Source organism: Mobula birostris, chromosome 3 (genome assembly GCF_030028105.1).
Source record: "Mobula birostris isolate sMobBir1 chromosome 3, sMobBir1.hap1, whole genome shotgun sequence".
In the NCBI taxonomy this organism is placed as follows: Eukaryota; Metazoa; Chordata; class Chondrichthyes; order Myliobatiformes; family Myliobatidae; genus Mobula; species Mobula birostris.
In genome coordinates, this window is record NC_092372.1 from 188,033,700 (window position 1) to 188,060,688 (window position 26,989).

Here is a 26,989-nt window from a genome sequence, read left to right on the forward strand (position 1 = left end):
CAAATTACATATGAAACCAACCACACTGGTTTCTGTCTGCTGTACAATTGAATTCAAATTAACTCCTCACCTAACCTCAGAAAACAACCTTCATGAAACATATCTACCGATGTCAGACATCCCACCCTGCAAAAACTCATTTCAGCGAGGTAGCACCACCATTTCAGGGAGGTAGCACCCCTGCCCCCCGCAACCCCATATCCCACCCCCCCGCTCCGGTCGACCTCCAAGGGTGTATGTAATACTTTGTTTAGTGATTTTGTCTAATCTGTAAACCAAGTTAGAGTATATGCAGAAAATATGACATTAAAATATGTACTTTATTATATTATCATGTTTATTTTGTTACAACTTTAAGCAAGTCTACAGGGAGTTTGGCCTCATAACGTAAGACATCAATAGAGTAGCTCCTTAGCAGCTAGCCAGTTAGTTTAAATAATGTTAGCTATGCTAATGAATGAATGACACCTGTTAAACTCACCTCAACATGTCTTTTAAGTTTTAACCTACCATTGGCAATAGAAAAGTCACTGTTGCAAACAGTGCAGCGAGCAGCATTGTCATTATTTTTGAGGTCAATTGCAAAGACCGCCCACAGAGAAAACTGATAGGTCTACTTAGCAGGGGTCCCCAACATTTTCTGCACCACTGACCGGTTTAATATTGACAATATTCTTGTGGACTGGCTGACCGGTGGGAGGGTGGGGGGGTGATGTGTTAATCACGACCGGAATATAGGTGATAAGTCAACTATAAGTCGCTTATGAGTGGCTAATACAATCAATTTTGTTTCTAAAAGGGCTTATCTAACGAATTTAATATTAAACACACAGCGCATATTTTCCTCATATGAACATATAAAATCATTGCAACACACCAATATCGCTGAATCAGTGGGAGCCCTGGGCTTGTTTTCCTGCAACAAGACGGTGCCATCGAGGGGTGATGGGAGACAGCGATACTCGAAGGAGGTTCCTTATGTTCAGTCTATTCCGCAATTTTGTTTTTGTTGCATTCATTGCAGAAAACCCTGCTTTGCAGAGATATGTTGGAAATGGAAGCAACGTTTTCAGTGCTTTCGTGGCTATCTCAGTATATTTAGCCTTGACTCTGATCCAGAATGCCAGCAAAGATGTTATGTCAAACATACTTTTCAGCCCGCCGTCATTTGCAAGCTCGAGGAGTTGATCTTCCCGTGCTGACATGGATGACACGTGTGTAATGAGCTCGCGTGCGTTCAAGTTCAACAGTGGGCGTGTCAGGGAATGAGGAAAGATGCAGCTGGCTCACATCGCCAAATCATATCGTTTCCTCGCGGCCCGGTGGTTGGGGATCACTCTTAGCACGAAGAGAAACCGATCAGGATGCTTCCTCTTCCTCTCCCTCTCCCTCTCAATAAAATTGATTTCCGGGATATTGTATATAATTTCCGGATGTCAGGGAGCCATTATCAATATGTGGGAGACTCTCCAAACTTCCGGGAGAGGTGGGATGTCTGCGATGTAATGATTAAGAATATATCAGTGCACCTTTACAGGAATTTGATATTCATTCTGAACTGTAATGGCTGAGTAGTGCTATAACTCGATACAATCTGAGAGCATCAAAAGCTAGTGAAACAGCAGTTTAAGCGTCAATTGTGATTATATTTGTAGTTGGGCTCTATTATCCTTGAAGACTCACCCTGTGTACATGGGATGTGAACAGTCCCTGCAGAAGCTGTGACATTAGTCGCAGTCTAATTTTCACACCAGCCCTGATGCAGGCATCTACAGCAACTAGAGTGAATTCTCACTCCCTTCCCGGCAGATTGTTACTATGGCAATACTCCCTTTTTAACTTCTGTCAGCAGCTTCACTGTTCAGTCATACAGCCACCTTGCCTCAGCATGTAGCAACAGCTTTTTGACAGCCAGTACATTTTAGTGAAGATTGTAGAATTTTCAAAAATAATTTCAGCTTTTTTGTTTCTTGTGGAGTCCTACTAATCAACCATTCTGTACACCATTCCTAAGTGACTAAGAATCTTAAAGGTGGCCAGCCAGGGTACGCTATTTAACATGGACGGGATTGAAGGTGATTGTTTGATACTCCCATGCACTCCCAACTAAATAAAAAAAGAAGAAATTAAAATACTACGCTGATAAGCAATCTGAAAACTGGGAATGTAAATCAGAATGGGGAAGAAATGTGACCTAAGTGACTTTGACCGTGGAATGATCATTGGTACCAGATGGAGTGGTTTGATTATCTCAGAAACTGCTGATCTCCTGGGATTTCAATGCATAACTGTCTCTAGAGTTTACAGAGAACGGTGCAAAACAAGAAGAAATTTAGTGGGCAAAAATGGCTTGTAAATCAGAGAGATCGGAGGAGAATGGCCAGACTGGTTCAAGCTGACAAGCAGGCAACAGTAATTCAACTAACCAAGTACTATAACAGTGGTGTGCAGAAGGGTATCTCTGAATACACAACACATTAAACATTGAAGTGGATGGACTACAGCAGCAGAAGACAATGAGCAAACACCCAGGGGCCACTTTATTAGGTACAGGTGGTAGCAAATAAAGTGGCCACTGAGCGTATGTCATGAAATTTGCTGTTTTGTGTCAGTACTGCAGTGCAAGACATAAAATTACTTTAATTTGCAGTAAAATAAATAAACAATGAAAAGAGGAACAACAAGGCAGTACTCATGGGTTCATGGACCGTTTGGAAATATCCTAGCAGAAGAGGAGAAACTGTTCCTAAAATGTTGAGTGTAGGTCTTCAGACTCCTGTGCCTCCTTCCCAATGGTAGAAATGAAAAGAGGGCATGTCTTGGGTGTTTAAGGTGCTTAATGATGGACGCCACCTTCTTGAGGCATCACCTTTTCAAGATGTCCACAGTGCTTTTGGGGGAGGGGGTCTTGTGCCTGAGGTGGAGCTGGTTGAGGCTACAACCCTTTACGGTCCTTTTTGATCCTGTACATTGGAGCCTCCATACCGGCTGTCAGAATGTATATCTGTGTATCTCTCAAAATTTGCTAGGGTCATTGGTGACTGCCAGATATCTTTAATTAACTATAGCCACCTGTGTGCCTTCTTTGTGATTGGATCAATATGTTGACCCTAGGACAGATCCTCTGAGCTGTTGATTCCTGGGAACCTGAAGCTGTTTATCATTTTCACTGTTGACCTTCCTCAAAGAGGATGAGTGCATGATCTCCCAAATTCCTATTCCTGAAGTCCACAATCAATTCTTTGGTCTTGCTGTCATTGAGTTTGAGGTTTTTGTTGCGAACCCATTCAAACAACTGATTATCTCACTGCCACCTGAGATTCTGCCAACAACATTGGCATCATCGGTGAATTTGTAGATGGCATTTGAACTGTGTCTAGCCACACGGACATGAGCATATAAAGAGTAGAGCATGTGTTAAACATGCATCCTTGAGTTGTGCCTACGTTAAATTGTTAGCTAGGAGGAGATGCTATGAACAGAAGGACAGTGGTTTCTCAATGAGGAAGTCAAGAATCCAGTACAGAGGCGCTAGTTTTGAAGCTTGTTGATTAGTACTGACGGGATGAAGGTGTTAAACACCAAGCTGTAATTGATAAACAGCAGCCTGACGTGTTTATAAAAGTCTTGTTAGGCTGCTTCGGGACTATTGCATTCAATTCTGGTTGCCCCATTGTGGGAAGAGTCTGGAGGCTTTGGAGAGGGTGCAGGATGCTGCTTGGATTAGAGGGCATGAGTTGTGAGGAGAGTTGGAAATATTTGGTTTGTTTAATTCTGGAAGGGTAGAGGCTGAGGGAAGATTTGATAGAAGTTCATAAGAATATGAGAGGCATAGAAGATATCTTTTCCCTGAGTCGAAATGTCTAATACTAGGAGTGCATACAATTAAGGTGACGGGTGCAAATTCTATGGAGTGTTTAAGTGAATATAATTTACTCTGAGAGAAGTGGGTGCCTGGAATACGCTTCCAGGGATGGCAGTGGAGGTACAAATGATAGAGGCATTTTAGAGATCCTTAGATAGGTACATGAGTATGCAGAGAATTGGGGGTTATGGACTTTTATAGGCAGAAGGGATGAGTTTAATAAGGCTTTTAATTATGTTTAGTTAATTCAAAACAACATCGAAGTCCAAAGGCTTTCTCCTGTGCTTTACTGTCCTATGTACATGATCTGCACATGATCCATAAAACTCCATTCCCTAATCAATACCTTGCCATTCCCTGCATAACTCTGCATTTTCATGTACCTGTCTAAAAGCCTCTTGAATGTAATTATTGTATCTGCTTCCACTACCACCCCTGGCCTTGTGGTCCAGGCACTTAAAACCCTTTCTGTAGAAACATCTCGCTGTGCACATACCCGTTAAATCTCCCCCCAACAGAAGGGATTGCAAAAAGGAAGGAAAGTTCTGCTACTGTTTAAGAAGAACATAAAGGCAGTAGTTACAGAGGTATTGTCCAAGGAGGCAAACATGTAGGATTTAGGTATAAGAAGGGTGATCACTTAGTACAGGCCTCCTTATAGTTGGCAGGAATTAGAGAAAAAATACATAACTAAGCCACAGAAATGTGAAAGGGCAATAGGATAGAATACTGGGGTATCTTTCCAGTAACATCATAGGATCTTATCTTGTTAAACAGACTCATGCGTGCCACGTTAACAAATGCCTTCTGAAAATCCAAGTAAATGACATTCACTGCCTCTCCTTTGTCTACCCTGCTTGTTACTTCCTTGAAGAACTCTAACAAATTGAGAAGCAAGATTTCCCTTTACAGAAACAATGCTGACTTTGACTTATTTTATCAGTAGTCTCAAAGTACCCCGAAACCTAATCCTTAATAATAGACTCCAAAACTTACCTGAACACTAAGGTTCGGCTAACTGGCTTATAATTTTCCTTTTTTTTTGCCTTCCATCCTTCTTGTCTCTTCAGCAACCTTTCTCAGGACTCTGGGATGTAATTCATCTGCTGCAGGTGACTCACAAACTTTAAGACCTTTGAGTTTGCCTCGCACTTTTTCCTTTGTAATAACAATGGCATTCACTCCTGTTCCCTGACACTCACTGACCTCTGAGTCTTGCTGAGTCTTAAACAGTGAAGACAGATGCAAAGTACTCATTAGGTTCATCTGCTATTTCTTTGTCCCATACTACTACCTCAGCAGTATCATCTTCCAGTGGCCCAATATCAACTCTCACCTCCTTTTTACTCTTTATATAACTAAAAAAACTTTTCATATTCTGCTTTATATTATTGACTAGTTTGCCCTCATATTTCATCCGTCCCCTTCTTATAGCTTTTTTTTAGTTGCCCTTTGTTGGATTTTAAAAGGATCCCAGTCATCCAACTTCTCGCTCATTTTTGCTACCTATGTGTCCTTTCCTTGACTATTATGCAGTCCTTAACTTCCCTTGTCAGTCACAGTTGCCTATTTACACCTCGTGAACTATTCCCAGAAACTTCAGCCACCTCTACTTTGCCATCATCCCCACCAGTATCCTCCTCCACTCCACCTGAGCAAGCTCCTCTCTCAGGCCTCTGTAATGCCCTTTATTCCTTTATGATACTGATAATGTAACTTAAGCTTCTCCTTCTCAAATTGCAGTATGAATTCAATCATATTATGATCACTGACTCCTCAGGGTTCCTTTACATTAAGCTCCCTAATATGATCTGGGTTATTACACAACACTCAATCTAAGATAGTCTTTCCCCTAGTTGGGGAGTTCGTTCACCTTATTCAGAATCAGAATCAGATTTATTATCACTGGCATGTGTCGCGAAATATGTTAATGTAGCAGCAGCAGTTCAATGCAATGCATAATACAGAAGAGAAATAAACAAATAAATAACAGTATATGTGTATTGAATAGATTTAAAATCGTGCAAAAACAGAAATACTACATATATTAAAAAAGTGAGGTCATCAGATGGTAGAGGGGAAGAAGCTGTTCCTGAATCACTGAGTGTGTGCCTTCAGGCTTCTGTACCTCCTACCTGATGATAACAATGAGAAAAGGGCTTGCCCTGGATGCTGGGGGTCCTTAATATTATATATAAATATAAAGGCATCCGTTAGTCTTGTGAGACCATGAATCTGCGCCTGGAAAGTCTTCACTCTCCAGGGTGCGGGCCTGAGCAAGGTTGTATGGAAGACCAGCAGTTGCCCATGCTGCAAGTCTCCCCTCTCCACAACACCAATGTTGTCCAAGGGAAGGACATTAGGACCCATACAGCTTGGCACCAGTGTCGTCGCAGAGCAATGTGTGATTAAGTGCCTTGCTCAAGGACACAACACATTCCCTCGGCTGGGGCTCAAACTCACGACCTTCAGGTTGCTAGTCCAATGCCTTAACCACTTGGCCACATGCCCACACTGCTTAATATTGGACGCTGCCTTTCTGAGACACTGTTCCCTGAAGAAATCCTGGGTACTTTGTAGGCTAGTACCAAAATGGAGCTGACTAAATTTACAACCCTCTGCAGCTTTTTTCGGTCCTGTGCAGTAACCACTCTATACTGTCAGAATGCTGTCCACTGTACTTCTATAGAAGTTTTTGAGTGATTTTGTTGACATACCAAATCTCTTCAAACCCCTTATAAAGTATAGTCGCTGTTTTGCACATTTAAATACAACAACTTCAGTCCTGAATTCTTTACCCTTTTGAATTTAGCCTCTCTGGTACAATTTAACTCTTTGCTCTGTTTGCATTTGTACCCAATCATTGGCTTGTCCTTCCTTACTGCCATGTTGCACCCATCATCTGCTTGGAACACCACTAGACTAGTCACCAGCAGTCAGCTAGAAAAGGCGCCTTTTATTCACACTCTGCCTCCCGCCAATCAGTCACTGCCTTATCCATACCAGAATCTTTCCTGTAATACCATGGACATGTATGACGCCTTGTTAAAGGCCTTCTGAAAATCCAAATACACAATGTCAAACAATTCTCCTTTGTCTATCCTGCTTGTTGTTTCTTCAAAGAATTCCAACAGATTTTCTCTTGAGGAAACCATGCTGACTATAACACGAGGAAATCTGCAGATGCTGGAAATTCAAGCAACACACATCAAAGTTGCTGCTGAACGCAGCAGGCCAGGCACCATCCCTAGGAAGAGGCACAGTCGACGTTTCGGGCCGAGACCCTTCGTCAGGACTAACTGAAAGAAGAGCTAGTAAGAGATTTGAAAGTGGGAGGGGGAGGGGGAGATCCGAAATGATAGGAGAAGACAGGAGGGGGAGGGATGGAGCCAAGAGCTGGACAGTTGATTGGCAAAAGGGATATGAGAGGATCATGGGACAGGAGGCCTAGGGAGAAAGAAAAGGGGGGGAACCCAGAGGATGGGCAAAGGGTATAGTGAGAGGAACAGAGGGAGAAAAAGGAGAGATAGAAAAAGAATGTGTGTATATAGATAAATAACGGATGGGGTACAAGGGGGAGGTGGGGCATTAGCGGAAGTTTGAGAAGTCAATGTTCATACCCTCTCTTCTTTCAGTTAGTCCTGACGAAGGGTCTCGGCCCGAAACGTTGACTGTGCCTCTTCCTAGGCCTGCTGTGTTCACCAACAACTTTGACATGTCGACTGTAGCCTATTTTGTCATGTGTCACCAAGAATCCTGAGATCTCATCAATAATTATCAACTCCTACATCTTCCCAACCACTGAGATCAGACTAATTGGCCTATAGTTTCCTTTCTTCTGCCTCTCTCCCCTCTTGAAGAGTGGAGTGACATTTACAATTTTCCAGTCTTCCAGAACCATTCCAGAATCTAGTGAATCTTGAAAGATCATTACTAATGCCTCTTCAGCCACCACTTTCAGAACTCTGGGTTGTACACCATCTGGTCCAGGTGACTTACCTCCATTCAGACCATTGAATCCTTGGACACTTCCTCACTATTTTAAAATACTGTATAGTATTTTTGTTTCCTGCACAATTTTCAATCTATTCAATATATGTATACTGTAATCGATTTAGTTATTTATTTTTATTATTATTATTTTATTTTGTGTTTTTTTCTTCTATATTATATTACGTATTGCATTGTACTACTCCTGCTAAGTTAAGAAATTTCATGCCACATGCCAGTGATAATAAACCTGATTCTGATTTCAGTTTTGCAAGAACCTTCTCTTTCCTTATGTTAACTTCACACACTTCGTACCTGTAAATTCCACCATACTACTAATGTCTTCCATAGTGAAAATTGATGTAAAATACTTACTCATTTCGCCTGCCTTTTCATTGTCCCCCATTACTACCTCTCCAGCATTGTTTTCCAGAGGTCCAATATCCACTCTTGCATCCCTTTAACACTTTACGCATCTAAAGAAACTTTGGTATCTCTAAAATATTATTGGCTAGATTACTTAATTGTTATTATTTGTTGAATGCCTACAAAATGTGTGGCCAAACAATTGGAGCAGGGAACAGGGATTCAGATTTCTGGATAATTGGGACCTTTTCTGGGGCAGGTGTGACCTGTAAAGAAGGGACAGGTTGCACTTGAATCCAAGGGAGACCAATATTCTTGCAGGCAGTTTTACAAGAGCTATTGGGAGTGGTTTAAACTAATATGGCAAAGGTTGATAGATTCTTGATCGGTCAGAGCTTGAAGGATATGGGGAGAAGGCAGGAGATTTGGACTGAGAGGAAAACTGCATCATCCATGAGTAAATAGCGGAGCTGACTTGATGGGCCAAATGGCCTTATTCTGCTACTATATCTTACATACGTATGTCCTCAATGCGGGTAGGCTGTTGCCAGTGATGTGTTGGGAAGTTTTACCTTCCCATTATAGAGGCCTCCTATCTACTGTACTGCAGTTTCCACACTACACGGTGATGTAGCATGCTAGAAAGCTCTCCATGGAAGGTCATGAGTATAGATGTGCATACTCCACCTTGCTTTATCCTCCTCAGAAAGTAGAGGCAATGATGAACTTTTCTGTGTGTAGGATGTGTTTTAGGACCATGAGGGTTTGAGTGAGATGTATACTCCCAGGAGTTGGAAACCGCTTACAGTTTCCATCGCTCTGCTGCCAATGTGAAGAGGGCTGTGAGTGGAGCAAGTTCTCCTGAAGTTGGTAGGCATCACCTTTGTCTTCTTGACATTGAGGAGAAGGTTAATTGCCGAGCACCAGGCTTTGAGCAGCTTCCACCTCCTCTCTGTACCCATCTTAATTGTTGTTGGTGATGAGCCACACATCAAGGAGAAGGAGATGGAAGACTTGATTAAGGTTTTTGAGAAAGTAACTAAGAGTGAATGCAGGGCAGTAGATGTTCTCTGTGCTGTATTGACTTTGGTAAGGCACTTAACAGTGTCTCACTTCATCTGCTAGCCCAGAATGTTAAGGAACATGGGATTCAATAGGAGCTCACCAGATGGATCCAAAATTGACTTTGTGATAGAAAGCAGAGTGTAGAAGCAAATGCTTTTCTGATTGGAAGTCTGACCAATAAATCATGAAACATGAATGATATGACATGAATCAATGTTAGTGCTCTTGATGTTGTGATATAAATGATAAATTCAGGCTTGGATGTGGATGTAGGAGATATGATCAGCAATGTTCCCTCTAAGGTAGGTGTGTGTGTGTGTGTGTGCGCGCACGCGCACACACATCCTTTGCTACTAGTACACAAAGGAATTTAAACTATGCACAAAAGCTTGTCACCCTCTACCTCATGGGCATCTTAAGTATAGTTCACGATTGTACACAAACTCATTTCCTTTCCAGTTTCTGATGCAGATGGTGCTGACAATGTGGAGTTTGCAATGATTTGTCTGCAGATTTTAGAACTGGCTTATTTATACTGTTTTTATTGAAGAAATTATAGATTCGCTATGTCAAATTCCAAAGAAGCAAAGGGCATGAAGCACAAAAGAACTACTGGTTCATTTAAAGTGGAATGGCTTAATGACCATTTCAAACAACTTTGATACCATGTGAAAAGATTGATATTATTACATGCTGTCCAGTAATAATGAGAAATAAGACTCATTGATGTGTGTTATTTCATTTCTTTAAACAATGAACAACATTGGTAGTTACACACGTAAAAGTTGCTGGTGAACACAGCAGGCCAGGCAGCATCTCTAGGAAGAGGTACAGTCGAAGTTTTGGGCCGAGACCCTTCGTCTCGGTCTGAAACGTTGACTGTATCTCTTCCTAGAGATGCTGCCTGGCCTGCTGCGTTCACCAGCAACTTTTACGTGTGTTGCTTGAAATTCCAGCATCTGCAGATTTCCTCATGTTAACATTGGTAGTTGGTAGTTTATTATTCTTAGAATAGTTTCAGGTTTACTTCTACTTAGAAGTTCAGTGCGCACATGTTGTGGGCAAAATATTTCACAGCACAAGATTTTTGCACACACTGGTCATTACAAATTCGAGGGAACTTTGATGACCTGTAAGTGTTTGGATACACAAAAGTTAATGGTGTGAATACTGAGAAAAATCAAGGATATAGATCCGATGAAATATCGGCCAGACCATTGGCAGATGAAATTTAATCTCAACATGGGTGAGGTTATGCATTTTGGGAAGTCAAGTACTGTAGGACATATGCAGTTAAATAATAGGGCACCAAGGAATGCTGATGAATTGAAAGGTGTCCAGGTCTAAAGCTTTCTGAAAGTGACAGCACAAGTAGATAGGGTGCAAATGGCATATTTTCTTTCATAGTTTCTGGTATAGAACATAAAAGATGGGATATTATGTTGTAATTTTACATAACAGTGATATGACTGAACTTAAGAGTATTGTGTGCAGTTCTGGTTGCCACATTAAAAGAAGGATATAGTTGTGTGTTGGGAATTTGTCAAGATATTTAATTGTCTGAAAAATTTTAACTAGAGGAGAAATTGGACAGGCTGGTCTTGTTTTCCTTGGAGTAAAGGAGGCTGAGGCAATATTTTTTCCTATGCGAGGAATAACAAATACAAAAGGATATAGGTTTAAGAAGGATTTTTCAATCCATCTCTGCTCCTCATGGCATGTAAAACTGTCCCAACACCGAGTGCCAGTCTTTGCTCATCTTGCTATTATTTACCTACTCTCCTTCCTGACACTGTATCTCTCAACGTGGCCAGAATGTTCCATGTAATTTTGAGTAAGCTGTGGAGACATCTCTTCGCCTTCCATATGTTGTGGAGTGTTGCTTGGCAAGTCTACATGTCTGAATCCCAGTAATATACAAATTGCTATTAACTGGTTCAATTCTGAATAGGAACAATTTAGAAGAACTGTTGAATCTCCTTCCTTTAGCAGAAAAAAAATCAAACTGGAGATTAAAACGTTAAAGGCATTTTCCTTATTTTCCCTTCCTTTTGATCATACTTCTTTCCACACTTGGTCTGATTCTTATTCATGGCCCTTCTCTACCAGTCATTTGTATCATTCTCAGGTCTTAAATCTCATTGGCACCAGGGTTGCACAATTGACCTTGATGTTCACCTGGGTTTCAGATGTCCAAATACCCTTGACAGGCTGTTGTCAATTCAGACTCTTAACATGTTATACCATGAATGTGAAGGATGCAGGGAAAGAATTAATAGTATTTGTCCACTCTTGCAAGATTCAGCCTATTGTTATCTAATATAAACTGATAATAATAAATTGCAGCTTTTCACAGAATAGAGAAAACTTTGTGACATTGATTATTGTTTTTTTTAGGTAAGATTGAGTGATACTGTGTTTGTCTCTGAGTATATAAATTTTTTTGACAGAAATTTGGAATTATTATTCTGAAATGCTTTAGGATAGCCTCAGCCATGATTCAGTGAATACCAGATGAACTGACTGCTTTGAAAGGTAGTCAGTCAATAGTGTGACAGCTGAATTTACTGAAGCATGTAATGTGCTACGTTGCTCAAATATATTATTTTTTTAAATCCTTACTAATCTTATTTCAAGTGAATTTTAGGTTGGATTTGTGAACTATTAAATATGTTGGTTTACCCTGTGTGCTGATGATTTATAGGCACTTTGAAGTCTTTTAACATTTGAAGGGCACTTCTCCTTCTTCCATGTACCTCATCTCCTATGCAAACTGTGCGTAGACTAGAAGGACTAATATGAACATTGGGGATTGCGTTTATTCCACTACTTAAATTAGCTCAATACAAAGTTGCCATGGAGGAATACATTCTATTTTTTATGAAACATTTAAACCCTTATAGTATTTAAAAAAACATAGAATATTTGTCATTTATACTAATTCCTATCTGTTTGTATTGAGGATGATGTAGAAATTGTGTCATGTAAATAGATGTAAAAAACTAAGTAATTGAGAGCTGAAATGATTTTTGATAAACCTGTGAAAGAGGAAGGTAAAGGGAAGAACTGCATTTATTTTTTGGGTGGTGATCTCTTCTGATATCTAGTATCGGTAATGATGGCTGACTTATTGAGTGGTGCTTAGAATTGTGATTGTTTCTGCACATTTTTCCCTCTGATGAACAAAGGCAGGGATGCTTGCTCAGAAAACCTCTCACCTTGTGCAAACACAGGGAAGGATATTTTCTTACTGGCAAAGCACATTTATAAAGACATATTCTGTAAAACTGTAGTAGACATAAACTAAAATGCAAGCATCATCAATATAACTACAGCATAGAGAACTGGGGGAAGTGAAACTAGACAAATGGAATCAGGACCTTTATGAACATGAATTGTCTGTATTTATGATCTCCTGGTGTAGACAAGGAAAATATGTATAAAGGAACAAAACAGGCTGCAAGGCCACAATCCAGGAAAATAAATAGAAAAAATAACCAGGAGCGGTTTAATGTTCCTATCATAATCTGGAAATTAAATTATTATTAACAATATAATTTTAATTGCTAATGCATCACAAAAATAAGATCTGTAAAGTATTTTATACTTTTAAAACCCATGCCTATACTTTATCTTAGAGCTTACATCAGATAGGTGAAAAACTCATAGTGACATTGAATGTGAAGTTATCTGATAAGGGTTTGACAGGTACGGTATTCAATTAACCAATCAGTCTGCACTCTGGAAGATAAAAAATGGCCCTGGGTGAATTTCAAGGATTTGGGTGCAAACATCAGCAGTGGTTGTCGTCTGAATAGCACAATAGGGTTACTGCAGTCAGTCTCATATGATCTACTGTATTTGCTGATGTTCATATGACAAATATAAAGACAAGTTTGACTATTTCTCACTATTATTGGTCCATTTGGAGGTGTTGAGTTAGTCCGGACTGGTGAGTATATCAAGTTTATTAAACAGGTTAAATACATTAGACCAAGTTGGTTTTCAAGCACAGGAAGAATTGTTGAGAAATTGAGATTTTTAAGACAACTTTAGGAGACTGAATTGGGTTCACAGCACAACTGTACGAAATGACTAATAAAATAAGATTACTTAAAGTTAATTACAGAGAACATGGCACACTAAATATTGAAGAGTTGACCTATTTAAGTGGAGTACCCTCATATTCTATTGCTTGGAAATGAAATGAGTTCAGCAATATATTCACTGCATAATGAGAATGATTTTAATTGTAGCCTCTCGGAATAAATGGTCTGTAACATCTGAAAATTATAGTATACTTGGGCATGGAACAAATAGTAAAGTACTCAGATATCTTACCTTAATTGTACTGATATCTGATCTTTGTCATGGTGAAACTCTAAATTGATGTTCGGATCCCCTCTTGTTTGGACAAGAGGCCACTTTCACCATGATAGGAAAGTTACCGAGATTCATGCCGACCAATGTGCCTACCTGGGAAATGTTTTGTTGAGCTGCAACATGACACACAAACTCTTGTACTCAATGTCAGGAAATGTAGAGGAGGCCTCACCCAAAAGCAGAGTGGTGCAGAAGATTTAACAGTGAACAGCAACTTTAACAATAGATCACAAAATAAACTATGAATGACCACAGAACAAGAGAGCCCAGAAACTAAATACAACATTCAACAAGGCAAACTTTAGCCAGGAAGAATGAATACTAGAAGCAAATGTTTGAGACCGGCTGGTCAATAATTGAACATGGACTGTGGATGAGTAGTGGGGTTAAATAGGCTGTAGGTGATGAGTCTGGACCAAGCGGCAGGTGAATCCTATTAACTAAGTGGAGATTGGGAGATGCCTGCCCGTGCAGGCCTGACACAACCCTCCACACCCACACCCAGTCAACCCCTAATGGACCAGAATGACCTGGATAGGTCCTGTGGAGCTCCTTGATGATCAATGGATCTAAGGTGTAACTGGACAGCACTTAACGCCTCTCCCCCAGGCTGTACCCTTCCCAGTCAACTAGGTACTGCTCACCCCATTGACGGTGACATGAATCCGTCAAACGCTGAACTATGTACACTGGACCACCTTCCACCATCCTAGTTTCCTGGGGTGCTGGCTCAGGTAGATTAAAAGGTCCATAGACAATGTCTAAGTGGTCCATAGTTTCTGTTTAGTCCACAGTAGCCAATGCAGAGAGGAAGATCCCTATCTTTCTATCTGACAAAGAAGAATCCTGCACCAGCTGGGGACTGGGATTGGAGAAATGAAGCCATACTGTAGCACTTCGGCTTGGGTTTCAGGAAGAGAGAGGGAGAACAGAAGGACTCAGAGAGGGGTAATTCCCAGGAGGAGGTTGATCACACCGTCAAGTAGTCTGTGAAGTGGCAGGGTCCTAGCTTCCCTTTTACTAAAGGCAATGCTAAGTCATGATATTCCCATGAAGTTTGGTGAGGTCAAGGGTGTCCTCCATCTCCATAGATTTATGTGGTGAACTCAACTGATGTTGCAGACAGTTGGTCTGGCAGGTGGGTCTCCAACTCAGCAGTGAACCGGATAAACAGGTGAAGTGAGGGCCATGGAGAACCAGGAGTAACCCAGGACGAGATGAGTGTGGGTGAGTCTATCAGGAAGAATTGGATGAACTTGTGATGCTCTCTGACGCTTATGTGCACAGGCCATGAGCACACTCTGACTAGCCTAGACCCCAAGGTCGTGATGTTGAAGAGGTGAGATAGGTTCAGTAGGATGGAGGAGCACTGAGATGGCCTATGGTGCTGGAACCAGGAGGAGATCTGGCCATATAGGAGCCCTTCATCTCACCCTGTAGTGCCATTTCCCGGCCGTATTGGGTGTTTGATGCATAAGTGGTTGGCTGCTGCACAGTAGATGCACAAGTTGTTTCTCCACCAACACTCACACTCTTGGGGGTTAACAGAGTTCTCCTGATGGCCTGGGTTCTGGAGGCATTGGTGAAGGGGATTCTGCAGCCTGAACTGGTTCTGGAAATGGAATCAACACATTTGGGCATGAAGATCCAGAGTTCAGAGGGAGGAGGTGGACTGCCACAGAGCTGATGCACTGAAAGTGGAGGAGAGCGGCAAGCTGGTAGCCAAAGGTTTCCTGCTGCTTCTGATCGTGCAGTCATGTCAACAGATGACTTCCTTTAGGTGAGCATACTCTGCTGGATCAATTGAAGGCTCACTCATCCTGTTAGGAAATGTAGGGGAGGCTTGACCCAAAAGCAGAGCAGCGGAGGCAATTCAACTTTGAATGATAACTAATAATAGACTATAAAATAACAAGCCTCAAGGGAGCACAAAACAAGAGCAGAAAGCCGAAAGACAACAGTCAACAAGATAAACTTTAGGCAGGGAGATTGAGAGCAAGAAGCAATTTGTTGAGGCCAGCTGGTTCAATGAGTGAACAAGGTCTGGGGTTAAATAGGCTGCAGGTGGTGAGTGTGGAATGAGTGGCAAGTAAATATTATTAGCTGGGTGGAGACTGGTGGTTCCTGCGTGTACAGGTCAGACACTCAATGCCCTTTCTGATGAAGACAAACATGCACAGGCCTTCTGGAGATATTGTGGAGGTTGACAGATGAATAAAAGGAAGGAGATGGAGTGAGGAGGAATGTGAGAGGGTAAAAGTGAGCTAGCTGTTGGAGGGTGATAAGCAGGAACAGAGACGTTATAAGTACTGGGATCTGATGAGTGCAGAAAGTGATCATGGCAACATTTAGAAGAGGAGTAAAAGCAGATGCAAGCAGGGCCAATTGGAGAAGCGGAGGGGGGAGGGATGGAGAGGAGCAGGGGCAGAAATATGTGGGTGGTAGGCAGCTAGAAGGGGAAGGGAAGGGTGACAGAAATGAGTGATGTATATTTGTGATGCTATTGTGTGCATATATGTTTGTATATATATGTGTGTGTGTGTGTGTGTGTGTGTGTGTGTGTGAAAGGGGAAGAAAAGAAGACTAAAGGAAGATCAGAAGAAGAAAAAGTGAGTGGGGTGGGGAGGTACAGGGAACTGAAGTTGAGGCTTATCTGTCATTTAGGTTACCCCTAAACTGCAAATCACTGACTGTCTTTCCGAATACAGACAGATCCTCTCACTTGGATTCCCCTCTATGAACATTCTCACCACTGCAGTTGGGTCCATCAGCCTACAGTTCCCTTGCTTGTCTTGGCAGCTTTTCTTACATAATCACACAATATTTATCCATCCTCTAGTCTTCTAATTCCTCACCCTTGGCTAAGGAAGATACATATATCTTTGCTAGGGTCCCAACTCTTCCCTTGCTTCCTACGGTGTCTGAGAATATGTTTGATCAGGCTCTGGGGATTTATCCACCTTTTGCACCTCAAGACCACCAATGTCCCCTCTTGCGTAATATTTGTCTGTTTCAGGACATCACTGTTCTCTTCCCTGAATTCTCTTGTTTCTGTGACCTTCTCCATGGTAAATGCAGAGAAGCAGTATTTTTGATTTACTGGTCGATGGACCACCTGCCACTCATGGGGCAACGTTGAGCAGTCTGAGAGTGGTCTGTAATATAACCGTCAATATTATTTTTAAAAATGGCCCAAACCAATCCTTGCATTTATTTTTGAAGGTGTTAGTTTGCTGTGGACACCTGAATGAACCAACTTCTTATCATGTGACATTGCAGTGCATCGTATACCCTAGAAATGCATGAGAACATACAATAGGTATTTAACGTCAACTTAATTTCTTGGTCTGTATCAGTCATCCATCTATAATATTAGCTTATGTTCTTATTTTCCTTACTTTTCACTCATGAGGATTTGAGGACATAACAAACCTGACCTATGAACTTCTCCTGCTCTGCATTTCACACCTTCCATATTCTTCTGTCCAGGTTTTAATCATTGTTCTTACTCTCTAACTATTCCCAGATTCATTGACCAGATAATCCCTTTTACAGTTTATCCCCATCTCACCCTGCGCCTTTCCAAACTTCTTTTATCCTTTTTGCTTTAGTTCTGAGAAGTGGTCTTTGTTCAAAATTCAATGCAAATTTATTACCATGGTACATTAATGCTACCATACATTATGTTAAGTTTCTTTATAGAAAAAGAAGAAATACAATAGAATTTACAAAAAAACACGATACATCCTGTGCAATGGTAGTAATGCAAAGAGGGATTGTGGGGATCTTTGATAATGGATGCTGCTTTCTTATGGCAGTGCTCCATGTAAATGCACTCAATGGTGGGGAGGGCTTTGCCTGTGATGGACTGGGCTTTATCCTTCACTTTCTGTGCTCTTTTCTATTCCTGGGCATTAGCGTTTCCATGCTGGGCCATGATGCAACCAGTTGGGATCGTTTCCACTGTGCATGTATAGAAACTGTCAAAATATCTGGTGACATGCTGAATCTATGCAAACTTATAAGAAAGTAGATGTTTTGTTGTGCTTCTTTGTGATTACACATGCTGGTTCCAGGACAGATTGTCTGATAAGTTATCTTTAGTTGGAAACTTTGACTCTCTTTCTCTTCACTCAGATGTTGTCCGAACTAAAAGTATTTCTAATATTTTCAGTTTTTGTTTTTGTCTTAATTGGTTAGTTGTTAAATAATCAGCAAATCTAATGCTTGTATTTTTCTTCCAGGGGTGTGGTTAGAGTTGACATTAATCTACAGAATGTGGACATTGACCAGTGTTCAACTGAAGGATGGTTTGGAGGGACACACAAGTGCAAATTAAATAGCACAAAGGTAAAGCCAAACACACTCATTGAAATGTGACATGGTTTGTCAGCCGGAGTGCAGGAGCTATTTGCATATATATGGAAAGTTTTAAATATGTACTGACTATGTTTACACGTCAAATGTGCTTTCATTGTTATTGTCCAATTAAAACCCTGTTAATGGTTCTGTCTTTTCAAGATTTTTTTGCTGATGCTCAACAGTAATATAACACCAAAATAATATTCATTTGTGGCTATACTGATAATTATTAGAACATAATAATATGAATGTCTGATGTTGTTGCACTGAAAAGCTGGTTCCAGCGGAAGAGTTTTTGGAACTAGCATTATATTATGAAGGGCTTCACTAGAGGTTACGGGAAAAGTGGATGGTGACAAAGGGATTTCAGGTCTTACCCTGAGTGGAACTGCAGCAGATATACATAACTTACCTTGGAATATGGCATCTGTTTATATGAATTACCGTGGTCTGACATGCATGATTTAATGCAAATCTTTGAATTCCAAATATGCAAGAGCTGATTCCAAAATAGTTTATCACTTAAATGTAAATTAAAACAGAAATTAAATCTAACTTTTGTGAGAAATGATGTCTGAAACTGACTGCAAAAAAAAAAACAAATTTGAGGGAGGGATGATGAAAGACAGATTTACAGCTTTTTGCAACACACGTCAAAGTTGCTGGTGAACGCAGCAGGCCAGGCAGCATCTCTAGGAAGAGGTATAGTCGACGTTTCGGGCTGAGACCCTTCGTCAGGACTAACTGAAGGAAGAGCTAGTAAGAGATTTGAAAGTGGGAGGGGGAGGAGGTTTTGGATCTCCCCCTCCCCCTCCCACTTTCAAATCTCTTACTAGCTCTTCCTTCAGTTAGTCCTGACGAAGGGTCTCAGCCCAAAACGTCCACTGTACCTCTTCCTAGAGATGCTGCCTGGCCTCCTGCGTTCACCAGCAAATTTGATGTGTGTTGCTTGAATTTCCAGCATCTGCAGAATTCCTCGTGTTTACTGCTTTTTGCTCTTTTCTTAGATTGTATACATGCTTTTTGCCTTCTGTAAAACCAGGACTGCTCTCCCTTCCTTATGGAATCAGAAAATAATTGTTGATTTTCATTAGTTATAATTTCTTGAAAGCAAATGGTGGACATAAACAGTTTTTTTTTCCAGCTAACTTTATGCTTGCCTGTATGCAAGGAAGAAACTTACCTTTTGACAATGCAAACACGAGGAAATCTGCAGATGTTGGAATTTCAAGCAACACACATAAAAAGTTGCTGCCTAGCCTGCTGTGTTCACCAGCAACTTTTTATGTGGGTTACCTATTGACAAGCAACTTTCATACCTACATTTGGACATAATTATACACATAAGAACAGAAAATACAGGAAATATTCAGCTCATTAGGCAGCATTTTTAGAGAAAGAAACAGTTATTTATTTAGCCCGTTAGCCTTTACAATTACTCTATTCCAAAGATGCTGACTTTTTCTACTTTCAAAGGATAGGAAAATCATAGGTAACATAATGACTTATTATCCATCTTTAACAGCCTCTGAATTAAAAAAAAGTGTTTGAGAGTCAACCTCCCAGGTGAGTCTAAAGTCACCAAGAGGCCAAATTGAGTAAGAATGACAGATTTCTTTCCTTTAAAGACATCAGTGGATCATATAGAGTTTTATGGAAAGCAGATCATTTCATGGATCTATATAGACTGACTTTATTGTTAAGTTTCAGATTTTAAAAATTACTTCTGCTTTAATTCGATAGTTTCCTTGGTAGATTTCGAACTTGCTGACTTGATTTGACACAGATGATGCATTTCACTGTACATTTCGCTGTTTCGATACACATATGACAAATGAAACTGATCTTTCCAATCTTCCTGTCTAAAACTCATGCCCTGGATCAACAGAGTAGAATTTTGACTACTAGTCTAGTAAGGTACCTACTACACATGACCTAACCTGAAGATTATTTCTGTTTAAATTATCAGGACTTAAAGATCTTTTTGATGCACAACAGATGATTGTTTATTTAGCATCAAAAATATACAATTGCTTTCTAAAGCATCACAACATAAACTTACGTAGGCTTTTTTACCAATTTGCAAATGACGTGTTAATGACACATTGGGAAAACTTTCAGCAATTACATATATATTCGTTTGCTTCAGATTTATACTGGAGTCCAAACGAGGACAATGCAAGGACATCTCAGATCTGATTAACTGCTGTTATAGATTGAGAAGGAGATTCAGTAAAACAACATAGAAAATGTGTATTTCCTGTCTTACAAAGAAATGCAGGACACTCTTTTTAGATTGATTTAAAACTCATGGTAAGATTGATCTGCTAAAGACATGAGACAGCAGCTGGAACCGACTTGACAGAATGAAATTTTTCTTTTACTCTAGGTTTCCTTATGTTATGATTAATACACAAAATATAAATTCAGACAGATAAAATGGCATACTTTAAATATTGAACTGAGGGAAATAAATGGTTTGATACTAAAGGTGAAGCTTGTTTCAGTTTCGGTTTGTTTTCAGGACTGCTGCTGGGCTCCGAGCTCCACTTCCCCGCAACAACCACTCCCTAACCCTGGGTCTCTCAGGCTCTCCCATCACCTCTTGGGTTTTCAGAGCCTCCATCTTCCTCTCACCCTACCTTCCCTGTACAAATCAGCCCTCCCTTCCACCTCTAATGCCATCAACTCTCCTCCCCCCTCTCATCTCAGCTGCACTTAGCCGTTCCCTCTGATTTTCCTCTATCTGAGATGAAACGTTCCTCAGCAAGGGCTTTACATTGTCCGCCTTTGCCCGCAGTCCAGTAAGTTCCACCCCTGCCACAACGCCGAACTCTTCTTCCATTGCCTCCAAGCCCACTTCTTTGTCAAGGATTCTTCATCCCACACCGAAGATCCCTTCCATCCTCTCCAACTGACCTCCTCTTCTTGGACATCCTGCTCTGGATCTTGTCATCTCTAATTGCCAACAAGATGTCAATCGGCTTGGCTTCAGCTCTCCTGTCTCCTATTCGAACCTTACCCCAGCGGAATGCACTGCCCTCCACCCTATCTACATCAAACTTAACCTTACCATCAAACCTCTAGGTAAAGGAGGTGCTGTTATAGTGTGGCGGGCTAACCTCTACCTTGATAAGACTAGGCAGCAACTGTCAGATACGGCTGTTTACTTATCCCTTGAAAAGGCACTCATCTGATATCCTCACTAACCTCATGACTCTGGAGAAATCCCATCCACTACCACCAAATTCATAGATCCCTCCTGCTCGTTTCTACCTCCTGCCCAGGATCCACAAACCTGACTGTCCAGATAGGCCCATTGTTTCTGCCTGCTCCTGTCCCACTGAATCTGTTTCTGCATACTCCAACTCCACTCTATCCGCCTTGGTTCAGTCCCTTCCCACCTACGGTGCAACACTTCTCATGCTCAATCTCCTCAACAACTTTCAATTCCCTGGCCTTAACTCCCCCATTTTCACCATGGATGTCCAGTCTCTATATACTTCTATCCTCTATCAGGAAGGCCTTAAAGCTCTCTGTTTTTTTGTCAACAATTCCTAGCCAGTTCCCCTTCACCACCAGCCTCCTCCATCTGGCAACAATGGACCTCATCATCAACAGTTTCTCCTTCGGCTCTTCCCAATTTCTCCTTACTCAAGAGGAGCCATGGGCACCTGCATAGGCTCCAGCTATGCCTGCCTTTTTGTTAGCTACGTCAATGTTCCAAGCTTTCACAGTGATGCTCCCCAACTCTTCCTGCACCATATTGACCAGCATTGGGGCTGCTAGCATGCTGTGCTTGTCAATTTTTCCTCCAACTTCCACCCTGCCTTTAAATTCACTCGTGCAATTCTGATACACCTCTTTCTCCTTTCTCGATCTCCCTGTCTACATTTCTGAAGACAAACTGTTGACTGACATCTTTTATACACCTTCCAGTTCCCACAGATGTCTTGACAATATCGCTTCCCACTGTGTTTCCTGAAAAAATGCTATTCCCTTTTTTTAGTTCCTTCATCTCCAGGACATCAAAGATGTCCTCCTCCTTCAAAGAATAAGGTTTCCCTTCCTCCACCATTGATGCTACCCTTATCTATATCTCCTCCATTTCCTGGTTGTCTGTGCTCACACTATCTTCCCACTGCCTTAACAGGGAGAGAGTTCCTCTCGTCCTCATCTTCCACCCCATGAGCCTCTGCATCCAACTCATCATTTTCTGTAATTTTCACCATCATCAATCAGTTCCTACCACAAAATACAACTTTACCTCAAACCTATTCTTCATTTTCTGCAGGGTTCACTCCCTCCATGATTACCTTATCCATTTGTCCCACGCCACTGATCTCCCTGCTGGCACATATCTCTGTAAACAACAAAAATGCTTCACCTGACCATTCACCTCCTTCCCTACCTCCATTCAGGGCCCAAATAGTCCTTCCGGGTAAGACAACACTTCACCTGCAAATCTGTCAGGGTTGGCTATTGTATCCGGTGCTCCGAATGTGGCCTCCTCTATATTGGTGAGACTCATTGTAAGTTGGGGTCACTTTGTCAAGCACCTTCGCTTCATCTGCCAAAGGCAGAATTTCACATTGGCCAACCATTTAAAATCCTATCCCTATTCCCGTTCTGACGTATCAGTCTTTGGCCTTCTCTTTTGCTACAGTGAGGCCTCTCTCGGGATGGAGGAGGTACACCATATAGTCTCTCTAGGAGGCCTCCAACCTCTTGGCATGAACATTGATTTCTCCTTCCGTTAATTACATTCTCTATTCTGGCCTCTTACCTCTAGGTAGTCCTCCTTACCTTCCCCCACCATTTTATTTGGGTATCTTCCCCCTTCTTTTCCAGTCCTGAAGAAGAGTCTTGGCCTGAAACATTCATTTCCATAAATGCTGTCCAACCTGTTGAGTTCCTCCAGCATTTTGTGTGTGTTAGTATTAACAGAAAGAACACTCTTCAAGACTGACATAAAAATGTTTTCTTTCACTGCAACAAATCTCTCTACTGGCAATAAGATGTTAACCATGCTTTTTCTTTTAAGAGTACAGCTTTTGAAATGCCGTATTCTGCTTAAACTATCAAACACCCATGTTTGATTGGAAACATCTAATTGACCAGATTACTTAGCTAAGTAAGATTACTAAAAGCATAGGGAGAGTGTCAACTTTGCATGTATTATTTATTGTTATTTTCAATTTACAGAAACATTTTGATAATCTGCTACCTGGTTATTTGGAAATCTTAATGGTGCAGTATTGACTCATCAAATGATATTTTCTCACTCTCCATTTAAGAACTCACTGAGGCCCCATTTCCTGTACTCCCTTTAAAGTCTACAGGTCCCCATTCTCTGTCTGTTTAAACTCACTGTGATCTGATTCCCCAGATTTCCTTGAGACTTACTAGACTCACCAGAGAACTTATTATACCGCCATGAATTATAAATGTCACGATATTAATAGTGAATAAGTTCCAATAGTGCAGAAAATTTGTTAGTATTGCACCACTAAAATCCTCAGTAGTTGGTACTTGAAATTTTACTGTAACAGCAAAAAATGAAAATTGTGGTATTTTCCTACTATTTTCCTTAGCCAGATCTATCTGATTTCGAGAAAGTTAATCGATGAATAAAAACTGTGAACCAAGCAAAAAATAGAAAATGAAAAGTGCCCATGTATATATATTTTTATGTACAATGCACTGAGGACAATGCCCCTCTTTATTGACTAACTTAATTTGTAACCTATTCCCCATGAATCTGTTTATGTATGTTAATTCACTGAACCAATATTATTCAAAGGTTTGGCCCTTGGCCCTTGCAATTTGAACAAAGTGTACACTGCTGTGAGTTCATTGTCACTGTCTGAGCTGTTTCTTTTCCTGAGAGGCTAACCATTTATTTAGATATTCAATAACTATGCAGTGTTTTCTGCCAACTGAACACAATTAATTTTCATTTTGTGGAAGGGAAAATTGATCGTCATTAAATATCTTTAAAACCAAGACAGGACCTTCTGGTTGGGTAATCACTTGTGCTCATGACTTTGTTGACTGAATTGAATGGATGGCTGAGGAAAATAATAAGATAGTAATTTGGACATTTATGGCAATATTTTGGTTGTAATCTATCAAGCAATCAAGACTCAATATTGCTAAAATTTCAATCCACCATGTGGGTTATTGATGTTTTATAATGCATTTTGTCAAGAGCTTGTCCACTTGTGGAAAAAGTACGCTATTTAGAATGAGTAGGACTAAATGTGTTGTTTTTAGAGGTAATAAATTCTGGATAAACTTGAGGATATTCAATATCTTTCAGAAAATGTTTAGTCATTAACTCTTCCTGTGATGTAACATGGGATTGACACTTTGGTAGTTATGTTACCAGACTAATAACTCTGGACAACAAAGTTTTTTGAAAGTTTTGCTTTCTCAGAATTTTTTTCTTTATGATAGATGGCTTGAAGCTGAACGCAGATATGATTTCAGACTACTTGTATCAGAAGAAACAAGAAATTAACTTTTATTGAATATAACGTGTTTAGTTGCATAACAGTGCCAATACTTTGCAATAGTTCAACTAGTTAAAAATGTTTTAGCTGTTGATTTTCATTTGTATCTGTGTCTGAGGCTTCTCGCTTAAAGATCCAATGGTAATTAGTCAGCATTGATGTACTCCGGTGGCCCTGATACCATTTCTTCATGACTGCAATGTCCTGGTAAAAACACTTCACCAAGCTCGTCACTGATAGCACCAAGATTTGCAGGGAAGAAGTCAAAATGGGAATGCAGAAAATGAATCTTTATTGACATGTTGCATTTCATGGTTTCAGCTTACATCATGGGCAACATTTTAATTGACGAATTATGAATTGAAGTAACAAATATGGCGATTGTTTAAATGGTACGTGCTAGGGAAATTTCATGGTGATTTTAATGATCAGCAGCCTGAAATCTATAAAATACACCTAAAAGTATTGAGGAAACAAAATCTTTATTGTCCAGTATAATCCAGAGCATCTGCCAGAGGCAGTATCAATAGGTGTAGGGAGGGCAACTATCACTGTTTTGGGTCAAAACCCTGCATAAGGACTGAGAGTGCAAAGGTAAGATAGCCATTATAAAAGGCAGAGTGGAAATGGCCAGCAGCTCTTTGGTAAAGGATGACAAGCAGTGGAGGGAAGGGTGCAAGTGAAAACAGTTGCTGAATTGGGGAAGTGGGAACATAAAGGCTGCAGGTGCTTAAATCGGAAACGTAAAGGAGGTAATAATGGGAGGGGGGAATCCAATGGGTAAAAGGGGTAGTAGATGGGTGGAAACAAAAAAGGGTGTGGGATGAAAAAGGGTGATAGAGTCAGAGCTGGAGGGGTTGTAGAAATAGGGAGAAAAATGGAGGGGCTTGAGGTGAATTGGAAGGGAGGACGGTTTGTGGGAGGGCATACAGAAATTAAGGGTTCCCTGAAATTGGGAGAAAAATCATTGTTTATAGCATTTGCTTATAGTCTGCCCTGGATGAATATGAGATATTGCTCCTCTAGTTTGTATTGGACCTAACCGTGGTGGAGAAGGTCAGTGGAAGAATGGGAAAAGGAGTTGAAATGGCAAGCAACTGGGAATTTGGGAAGGTCATTGCAAGCTAAATGCTATGCAGGTTGCTCGCCTAGCTTGCCTTTGGTATCATCAATGTAAAAGGGGCCAATTTCTGATGTTATTATATCAAGATTACTTGCATGTTGCAAGTGAAAATAGAATGCTTCTGACAAAGCCAAGTGCTTTCACAGCTAATAGATCACAGAAATTAGAAAGCACAGCCAACTGAAGATTACTTGGTTAATAATGTACATGCTAATCAAAAATTGATCTTAGGTTAATACTACTCCTTGGTCCTTGGTCCTTAGCCCTTAGCCTGCAGGATAAGGTCCTTCCAGTGCTTATTCAGACACATTTTGAATGTGATGAGGATTTTTTCCACCATCATTTCAGATGTGGGGATTACCTAGGTTACAAATGACCTGAGGTTACGAATAACATGAACTTTTTAAATAATTTCAAGATAGCAGTAATAATAATAATAATTTGTTTTGTGGTATTCATTAATGACTGGACACAAAATACACTTGATTCTTGCCATAGAGGGAGTACAAAGGTTCACCAGATTGATTCCTGGGATGGCAGGACTTTCATATGATGAAAGATTGGATCAACTAGGCTTATACTTGTTGGAATTTAGAAGATTGAGGGGGGATCTTACTGAAACGTATAAAATCCTAAAGGGATTGGACAGGCTAGATGCAGGAAGATTGTTCCCGATGTTGGGGAAGTCCAGAACGAGGGGTCACGGTTTGAGGATAAAGGGGAAGCCTTTTAGGACCGAGATTAGGAAAAACTTCTTCACACAGAGAGTGGTGAATCTGTGGAATTCTCTGCCACAGGAAACAGTTGAGGCCAGTTCATTTGCTATATTTAAGAGGGAGTTAGATATGGCCCTTGTGGCTAAAGGGATCAGGGGGTATGGAGGGAAGGCTGGTACAGGGTTCTGAGTTGAATGATCAGCCGTGATCATAATAAATGGCGGTGCAGGCTCGAAGGGCCGAATGGCCTACTCCTGCACCTATTTTCTATGTTTCTATTAGTCAGGGTGAATATCCAATGAAATGGAAGAATTATAGCAAGTGCATACTGAGTGGTATGTTATGGGTTACTAAAGAAAATGGACAGTTTATGGACAGTTCTCAGGATTGGGACTCTTACACAACATGGGAGCTACCTATAGTGAATCCCCTACGCTCATTACACATTGAGAGAGACCTCTACACTCACTACTCATTGAGTGAGACCTCTACATCCACTACTCATTGAGTGAGACCTCTACACTCACTACATATCGAGTGAGAGCCCTACAATCGCTACTTATCAAGAGAGACCTCTACACTCACTACATATCGAGTGCGATCT

General features: G+C 40.8%; 1 protein-coding gene across 1 annotated transcript in view; it reads left to right on the forward strand.

Annotated features, from left to right (window-relative positions):
* The window catches only part of gpr158a (G protein-coupled receptor 158a), a 597,333-nt gene that overhangs the window by 109,495 nt on the left and 460,849 nt on the right, over positions 1-26,989 (forward strand). The window contains exon 2 of the mRNA XM_072252053.1: positions 17,914-18,019. Within this exon, the coding sequence (XP_072108154.1) occupies positions 17,914-18,019 (106 nt within the window). The remainder of the gene's footprint in view (positions 1-17,913; positions 18,020-26,989) is intronic.